The sequence below is a fragment of the Sardina pilchardus genome, chromosome 4, assembly GCF_963854185.1.
Source record: "Sardina pilchardus chromosome 4, fSarPil1.1, whole genome shotgun sequence".
Classification (NCBI taxonomy): domain Eukaryota; kingdom Metazoa; phylum Chordata; class Actinopteri; order Clupeiformes; family Clupeidae; genus Sardina; species Sardina pilchardus.
Genome location: NC_084997.1, coordinates 30,215,483 through 30,225,482, shown reverse-complemented (window position 1 = coordinate 30,225,482; position 10,000 = coordinate 30,215,483). Strand labels below are relative to the sequence as shown.

Below are 10,000 nucleotides of genomic sequence, written 5' to 3'. Positions count from 1 at the left end.
GCATTTTTGAGTGCAATCAGATGCCAGAACAAAAACAAACCTACAGCCACATTCATAGCCTGTACACACACGCACACACCGACACACACACATTCATAGCCTGCACACTCACACGCCGTCACAGTCACAGATTCACTGGCATTGGGGCACACACACACTCACACACACAAATTTAAATACAAGTACAAAAATATAAGAACAATATACACTGAGGAAAAAATATATGTGTACAAAACACACACATAACATACAGCAGACACACACACACACACACTCACATAAACTGTCTCTCCTGTGCCTGACCAAGCACTAGACAACCACAGACATAACCTTGCTTAAATTCCTTTGGGATGAGCTAAAAACTCCTCTATCACACACACACACACACACACACACACACACACACACACACACACACACACACACACACACACACACACACACACACACACACACACACACACACACACACACACACACACACACACACACACACACACACACACACACACACACGATAGGGAGGGTGGCAGAATGAAGGGCACTGACAGCAGTTTGGGAGGAACACCAGACCAAATGTCCGATTAATTTTCAGCAGTAGTTCTGTTCCGCAAGGACACAGACACACATACACACACACACAGACACACACTGCACGTGTAAATTATCTGCCTTGTGGGGACGTTTTTGTGTGTGGCTGTGATTTTGGTTCGACAAGTGTGCTTATGTTATCAAAAATTTGATTTGGAGAGGCCAGCCATCACTGCAAAAGTAGAAAAGCTTTACACAATACTGTGATATACAGACACAGAGGCACAGACACAGACACACACACAAGGCCTGGAGTGGAGACCAAGTTTCTCTGCATTTTGTCAGAACTTGAGATAAATTATCTAATTGGCCAGGTGTGTGGGAGGCCCATGCGGATTGGTTGAAGTAGTTATGGCCTGCCCTCTCTTCTCCCAGACTGTAATTAGACGTCCGCTCAAGTGAAAAATTACCCAGAAGACACCACACACACACAAGAGCGAACTGAGAGACCTGGCAGGTCTGAGGGTGCGCGCACACACACACACACACACACACACACACACACACACACACACACACACAAACACACACAAACACAAACAGGCACCAATGTAATCACCCTACCGAATGAACACAAATATCTTTGCCTCTTCCTCACACAGACAGAATACATACAAACACACACACACACACACACGCACACACACAGAAAACCGCCAGGCAGCTCTATCTGTTCTGCCTCATACACAGAGAGACAGACTGACACACATATGCACAGAGAGGGCACACACACACGCGCACACGCACACACGCACGCGCACGCGCACACGCACACGCACACGCACACGCACACGCACACGCACACACACACAGACAGTCCTGTTTAAGTGACCTTTCTCCCTCAAAGGCCCTGAACACTTGGGCAAACACACAGACCACAGAAACCCCTCGCCTGCTGCCCTTCTGATTAATTACGGCACGTGATCCATTATGACACGTCGTTCATTATGACCTGTGATTAATTATGACACGTGAGCCGCACCCTGCCTGGCCAGGCCGCAGGCCCCACCGGAGGGCCCTACTGAGCATGTGCGGAGACAGTCAGAGGGCTGGGGAACATGAGAGGGGCAGAGGGAGGTCTGGCCTGGGCTGGGTTACCTCCTGTGCTGGGTTACCTGTGCTGGGTTAGTCTGGGCCTCCTGAATATGGAGAAGTGACACGAAAACCACACATTTCTCTTCACAACGGCCGCATCACACACACTATTCTGAGTAGCCTTTCAGAAAATTGTCATCTTTACAACTAACTTGTTACCTCAACCGAATTAAATCATATTTTCTGCGGAAGTCTGGACATTGCCCTTGAATGTATCATCTGGCTGCACAGCTACGGTAATTACTCTGTTTAAGTTTATCGATTATGTTTTACAATCGCTAAAACGGAGGTGATGATGACAAAGTTTACAAGTTGCAAAAACCGTCTGGCTGCACTAGTAAACGTTTTTCACAAAAAAATCTGTTGGGCCTGTGACTCGGACTTAAAAACCGAACATTCACCACACATCCTGGTGACATACAACAACAACACATTGGCACACACACACCAAGGTAAAGAAAGAGAATGTGGACAGTATGGTGTGGGAGTGAAAGACGACAAAGAAGGGTTCTAGAGTTTCCGGAAGGAAAGAGTGGCTGTCTGTGAGGTATACGTTTCCTTGGAGAGACATTCCACGGAAACAATGCTTTTCTGTGACGTCATAATGGACCCATTCCGGAACATACTGTAGAACCAGATCAATACAGAAGACACCCATCCCTATCCTTTGATCCAAAAAATTAACTGCCGTTACGAGACAAAAGAAGTATTTTTTTCGAATGACAGTAGTACAGAGCAACAGCATCATAATTCAGCAAAAGCAAAGCCTCATGTCCTGTACCTAAATTGTTTGTTCCAAACATCATAATGTACCTTTAATTTCTGCATATTCATTTGGAATGCCTCAAACAAGTTTTGACAGTTTAGGCATTCATGTTGTTGACATACACTGATATACATTTCAACTCATTCATGTTCATTCATTGATGCTAACCATGTTAATAACCTATTTATAACATTAAACTTACCTATTCTGGGACTAAACCCATCATTTAGCCTGACATCCTATTTGTGATTGCTCAGAGTTGTCGTGAATAATCACAGTCGTGGCTGGCCCACTAAAGTGACAGCTGATGAGTGCAGAGATGTGGCTGCACTGCAGCTGGACGGACTTATTCACTGAGTGCAGTTCTCAAGGTTACTGCCTACACCAGCCAGTGGCATAGCATTCTTATCAGATATATGATATACAACTAATGTGGTTTAGATGGGGCACACACACACACACACACACACACACACACACACACACACACACACACACACACACACACACACTGAGAGAAAACTGTCCAGTTGGTGAACTTCAATGACAATGTTCAAGTGATCTCTTTGTAGCGGTCACACACACACACACACAATACACACACACTAGTACTCTTCAGTTACAGGCGTCAGGTGATATACTCGCTGCAGAGGTCAAACACACACACACACACACACACACACTAGCCCTGATTTAGCTGACAATGAGTTGTGCGTGTGGTTGATGATATGCTGGAGGCTGGGTCTGGGCAGAATATAAAAATTCAGTGGGTAAGCGCTTAGCTTTCCTGGGCAACTTTTGGGAAATGTGCTGAATTATTAATACGGCTTCTTATACACACACACACACACACACACACACACACTCTCTCTCTCTCTTACCCCCCCCCCCCCCCCCCAAACACACACACACACAGAAATGGTTCCGTTTCAAGATCCAGTGTCGGCTGGATTATTGACCGCTGTTCTCTGATTCCATCTGCCATCAGGAAGCAAGCAGGCATGAAGTGTGTGTGTGTGTGTGTGTGTGTGTGTGTGTGTGTGTGTGTGTGTGTGTGTGTGTGTGTGTGTGTGTGTGTGTGTGTGTGTGTGTGTGTGTGTCGGTTGGAAAGGTATAAGTGCGTTCTTGCTCCGCTGTCTCCAGTAGCAGTCATCACTCTCATGCCAAAAGAATAAAGAGATGCTCTCACACACACACACACACACACACACACACACACACACACACACACACACACACACACACACACACACACACTTACAAAACAAGACATACAAATACATTTCATGAACACACACTCACATCCACACACACACACAAACCAACGCTTCCTGAAAACAGTTCTCTGCTAAAAAAAACAGCACGGAAACGTTGAGCCAGTGACAGTGTCAAACGCAAAACTAAACAAGTTTGTCTTCCGAAGACCTGAAATTATGGGATGTACCGTCTCCGTGCCTCCAATCGCCACGGATACAGAGCAATCACCACCCACCACCCACCCCCTGCCCCCACATTCCCGATGCTGAAGTTTTGCTTCTGTCAAGGTCTACCCCGCAATCACTGGAGCCGCCAGTCAAAGCAAGAGCCACTACATTATCCTCTGAAGGCTGAGAACAGAAACCTGTGTGTGTGTGTGTGTGTGTGTGTGTGTGTGTGTGTGTGTGTGTGTGTGTGAATGGTGAGCAAGAGGGAAAGAGAGAATGAGTAAGTCCATACTGATGTGTGGGGAGAGAGAGGGACCTTTCCCATAAGTGTTTGCCTTGTCAGGGCCAGGGCAGTAAGAGCTTCTCTGGAGCCACCTGCCCTGGACTTCATCTAGCACCAACCACCACAGCCCAGTACAAGATCTGGCAACCACCACAGGCCCGTACAAGATCTGGCAACCACCACAGCCCCGTACAAGATCTGGCAACCACCACAGCCCCGCACAAGATCTGGCAACCAACCACCACAGGCCCGTACAACATACGGCAACCACCACAGCCCCGCACAAGATCTGGCAACCAACCACCACAGGCCCGTACAAGATATGGCAACCACTATGGCCAGGTACCAAATGTGGGCCAGTTCAGGGTTATGACTGTCATAATCTGCTTTCAACAAAACGTTTCCCTTGATTAAAGGTGAAAACAATAAAACATGTCTTTCAGTAGAACACACACACACATACACACACACACACACACATACACACACACACAAATACTTAGATCATTGTCAACCACAATAAAATAGGCTAACAGCCTTGCAGCTTGGCTTGTCATTCCCACACATTCCCTCACAGCACAAACGCACGCACATGCACACGCACACACACACACACATACAAAGACACACACACACACACACACAATCTCTTTCTCTTCTTTTCAAATACAGTACATACATGTACTCCTACATCTCGTTCATATCCACACCCAACGGCACACTCATGCCTACCTCGCTCTCTCTCTTTCCCTCTCTTTCCCTCTCTCTCTCTCTCTCTCTCTTCCGGTGTGTCTGGTATGCAGGAGACTGGAGGCTGAGGGCTGAGGCTTATCTTATCCGTTCCAAGGCTGAACAGAAGCTGCCGAGGCTGGGGTGACTGGCTCCATACAACCCCCACCACCACCCAGTTACACACACACACACACACACACACGTACACACACACACACACACACACACACACACACACACACACACACACACACACACACACACACACACACAAACACACCATTTCCACCAATGGCCACCACACACATAGTTATCAGGCCCTTGCTGAGCCTACCTTGTGAGGGAGAGCTTACAAAGCTGAGCACTTTTCTAGCGCTGTTGCTCTGGATGATATGGTAATGAAACAGCAGCTATGCCACTTGGCTCAGCAGGACAGGGACAGATCCGGACCGACCACACACTAACCCAGAGTCCAAAGACTGTTTGAACCAGAACCTAGTCCCACGGTCAGACTAAAGCCAGGTCAGTCAGGGCCGGATCGGAACCAGGCTGAACTGTGATCTGCTGTCCCGGTGCTACAGTATAACCTACAGCTGCACTCCCTTGGGTTGAGTTGCTTCCTTCTTTCTTTCTGTCTTTACTCCTTTCATTTCTTCCTGGCCCATCTTGTCTTCCTTCCGCTCTTGTTACCTCTCTTCTCTTCTTCCTCTCACCCCCCCCCCCCTCCTCTCTCTCTCTCTCTCTTTCTTTCACTCTCTGGTTACTCCATCCATCCTCATCTTTCTTCCCATGATCTAATCATATTATCTCTCTCTTGCCTTTTCTCTCTCCCTCCCTCTGTCTCCCATTTACTTGTATTGAACATGGCAATGAGGAAACCTGCTCACTGACTGATGACACTTCTTGCCCAGACAAAAGTACAGTAAACATAAAAACAAACACACACAGAGTTGGCTTTCATTGATGCATATAAGGCTCGGCTCCGTAAACATTTTTTTTTCCCCCAGTACGATCAGAAACTCTGCTGTCACTGTAAGAAGTGCCATTCTGACATGGGCTTCACCACTCTTGACAGAAGCCTGTTAGGTGTGCCATCCAAAGCAATCCAGATCACAATTACCAACGTTCAGTGCAGAAGCACTGCTGCATGTCAGAGTTGCAGGTTATGTCAAATATAGAGAAATGGTATATTCTACTACTGCGGCTAATGGGACAATGGACAAAGACACGTTTCAACATGCCATCACTAGCCAAATGAGGTCAAAGGGGGATGTATCAACACGAAATGTAACAAGCTTCAACAACAACTGTAGCAAACCAATGCAGACTAGTGTAGCTAAAACACCGCTCCAACCGGGCTGTCACCGACTGGAAACAGAACACCTGCTGGCAAGCGTGTCCGCGTGCTTACACAGGTGACCAGCTGTCCCTTTCGCTAGCCGTAGCCTACCGACAGACATCAGGTTACGCGGGGCGGCCGTTGTTAAAGTAGCTGGGCGGTTAACATTAACGTTAGCTAATCTCAGTGACTGGACAACAGACAAGTGACTTATACTGACAGGCTAAACAAGTGTGTCGGGGCGGACTCAACTGGATCAGCTAAGCAGTCAAGCTACATTTAAACGTCACAGACTAGCTCCACTATCGCTGGGCAGATGTCTGTCCACTCTCCACTATCCATGTCCTTTGCAACACCAAAAAGCTAAATCGACTTTGTAAGCCATCCGGCAAATGAAATGAACTGACATTGCCTGAGGCAGTGTTGTCATAAATGCGTGTGTGTGTGTGTGTGTGTGTGTGTGTGTAGTGTGTAGAGGCTAACAAGCTCGGCACTTACCAGCGACAGGAGTGAGCAGTAGCACGACGAAAAGCCCTAGCGCCAGGATAGACATTCGGCCCGGCACTGCCATATCTAGCGGCTATGCAGAAGAAGGGGTTGTCCCAACCAGCGTTTCCAAAAAAAAGTTTTCTAGTATTCGCTCCTTTCCCTGAATGAGCAGAGTGAGCTCATTCGTTTGCAGTTACTTGTCCGACTGGTAAAAAATGGTTGGTGATGATTATGAACCAATAGCACATGTCTTATGCCGCTTGTCTCCCTGCGCACGTTGATTGTCGTGGAGAAAGTGCAGGTAGCTAGCTAGCTATAATGTTCAGTCCAGCCCAAGCAAGCCAGAGAACAAAATCTGATTTGCTCTCCAATTGCCCATTTGACAGACTGTGTAACGGTATATTAGATTGCTGCCTATCATCCGTGTTAGTGTGTCGTAGAATGATTAATAGTGCCTTCAAAAAAATCCGTCTTCTGCACTACAATATTTCGCGGTACAGCCAAATGATTTTAGCTGACGCGTAAATTCGTTCGGGTGCTTTCAAGTCCAAGTTCAGCGGCCGCGCGGTGCATGGGTCAATGTTGACAGTCAATATTCCTATCGAGTTGGAGGGTTAGCCTAGCTGATGTTGCCTGGCTGTCCTCTCAACATTTGGTAACGTTACTTCTCTTGGCTCCCTTTTAACATCCAATCGCAAGGCAGAGTCACCAGCCTAAAATAGATTATTTCAACAACGCGAATTAGCAAATTATTTGAAAATCTGACAACTGTGAAAAATCCAGCAGATCCAATGTCATGGCTGAAATGGAACTGTATACGAAGCCATAGGTCTAGTAAAAGCTTGCGTTTTGAATCGGGGCCAAAAAAGGCCTTTTAACACACAGCAAGACTTAAACGCTTTGAATTAGTCTCTTTTTAAAACAAAATAGCTTGCCAACACTATTCACATGGAAGTCAAATTTGCCGTACAGAAGTGGGCAGAAATCTTGAAGTCCACGTAGGTTCGTTCAGAGTGTAGCCCGTTTTCTTTGCTAAACTTCACCTCCTCTTTCGTAGCAGCAGACGCTGTACTGAAGGGCAGCCTCGCTCCCCCCCTTCGGCGTCCCTGTTCCCAATGTCGGGACTGCGTGAACAATCGTGGAGTTTGCCCCAACTGAGCGCGATGGTAAAGCCTCTTACGATTCTAAAAAACAGGCCTCCGCCTCGGTAAAGTCCATGCTGACGTTATACAAGAACGTATAAGATGTGTGTTTGTCCTCCAGCTTTCCATACATTTCTCGCTTTCACGAACTTGTACGAAACACCAAAATAGCTAGCTAGTTACTGTACTAGATGACTGACAGACAGTACGAGTCCGATCATAACTCGCGTTTAACGAAACTAGAACTAGCCAGCGTTACATGTAATCCACTCAAACGGCTATAGCTTGGCAAAACAGTAAAAATCCTCGTTGATTTTCTCCGATTGATGGTGAAAAACGAGTTGCTGAATTCTTCCGCCGTTCCCTTTAATCACAGATCTTACGGAGGCGACAGACAGGCGGCTTGGAACGAGTTGGCCGCAGGTTGTTCTGTGTGCGTGTGTTTGTGTGGATGGGGAGGTTCAACCGCGAGCGAGCGAGGGAGGGAGGGAGGGATGTGTGTGTGTGTGTGTGAGTGGTGAGCGGGTGGGTGGGGTGGGTGGTGGGGAGTGTACAGTCTGCTCGCTTAAAAAAAAATATGCCGAAACGAGCGCCCTCTACCCGCAGACATTCAGGATTACCAGAGATTACTGTAGTTCACTTTCGTGCAAACAGTCTAAGAATTGCCGTTGCCCTCAATATAGGCCTAGAAATCACGTAAGTCCACAGTGATGATAACATCAAATCAAAATTAAATTGTATTTAAAAGGTACGCAAAAGAACTGTCAAATGAGATCGTCCTAAACAGAGCCAGGTCCCAAAGACACCCAAAACCAGGCACTGCCATTAGAATGGAAAATATATCCTCTGGACCTGTAAACTGGTGTTCTATTTGGTAGCATTCTGAGCTGTTATGTGATTTATACCTGTGGTTTGTACTTCAAAGGCCTCCTAATTCTCTGAACATGTTTCAGTTGACAAATAAATGCAGATTTATTATTTTTTTTAAACAATGTTATGTTTTATTTGTGTGTAATTTGAATACAAAAATTGTGATTGCTTTTGCTTATCATTGCTACATGAAATAAAATAAATAACACTGGACATAAACAAAAGCATGTTGATGTTGAACAAACTTGTTATTAGTACCCAAATAATGGCCAACAACCCTGTATTTTTGTAAGTATAGCACATTTATAAATATGTAAATAAAAAAGAGAGTTCACAATCTAGATATGAGCAAGTAAACAAAATAATACAAATCTAACATGTAACATGAGAACACTGTTCATAAGATGCTATTATGGATTACAAAAACAATATAAAAGAAATAAATATGACTGAATAAATACAGATTAATGTAATACAAAAAAAATAAAAATGCTGCTTGTGCTTTTGTCTAATTCACATTAACTACCCCTGAGTTATGCTACATAAGAACAACATTCATAGATATGGACAGACGAGAGGAATGTGCTTAGACTAAAAAAAAAAAAGTTTACAAATTGAAAAACAACAATATTTGTAACATTTTCTGATGATAAAATGTATCCACATTAGAGACTGAGTGAGCGAGCTCATCATACCTTTACCCTGTGAAGAAACCTCTCTCAGGATTGGCTGAGAGACATCCACAGCTCCTCCTCCCTAATACTCCTGTCCAATCGATGTGTCTCAGACTCAAACACGGACGGGACGGGCTGCTGGGAAACGGCAGCCAGTGATTGGTTGAGGTCCTGTCGCAGCGCCTCCAGTCTCTGGTTATTCTTCTGAGAGCGCTCGATGAACTTTGACCTTTCCTGTTGGTCCACGGCCAGCACTAGACGCAGGTGGTGGACCTGAAAAAGGTTACAGAAAGGTTAGCGAAAGGCTCCTGGTCTCTTCAATTTGTTTCATTTTGGCGGTTGGATATGGAATTCCAGATGGCATTAGGCTTTAATGAGAGGCTATTTGGAGGAACTCTCTTAAATAATACAAACTCTTAGGAGCGCGATCAGACAAGATGCGTTTTTGTTGCAGTGAGGCGCCTCGCGTTTTTGTGCGCCTCACGTTTTTGCGGAGGCGCCCTGAGCACCTCGAATTGAAAAAAAGTTAAACTAAATGCGGAAAAGCGCCCTCGTCTTTATGAAAACCGTGAGGTGCAGCAAGCGGCAAAGCGTG

The 10,000-nt window shown here is 45.9% G+C and overlaps 2 protein-coding genes across 2 annotated transcripts in view; both read right to left on the bottom strand.

The window, feature by feature from the left end:
- bmpr2b (bone morphogenetic protein receptor, type II b (serine/threonine kinase)) overlaps positions 1–8,266 on the bottom strand; it is an 81,817-nt gene extending 73,551 nt beyond the window's left edge. The window contains exon 1 of the mRNA XM_062534925.1: positions 6,729–8,266. Coding sequence (XP_062390909.1) covers positions 6,729–6,801 — 73 coding nt within the window. The 5' untranslated portion in view covers positions 6,802–8,266. The remainder of the gene's footprint in view (positions 1–6,728) is intronic.
- Positions 8,267–8,877: 611 nt separating this feature from the next.
- The window catches only part of LOC134078957 (trichohyalin-like), a 12,657-nt gene continuing 11,534 nt past the window's right edge, over positions 8,878–10,000 (bottom strand). Inside the window, exon 9 of the mRNA XM_062535121.1 lies at positions 8,878–9,678. Coding sequence (XP_062391105.1) covers positions 9,451–9,678 — 228 coding nt within the window. The 3' untranslated portion in view covers positions 8,878–9,450. The remainder of the gene's footprint in view (positions 9,679–10,000) is intronic.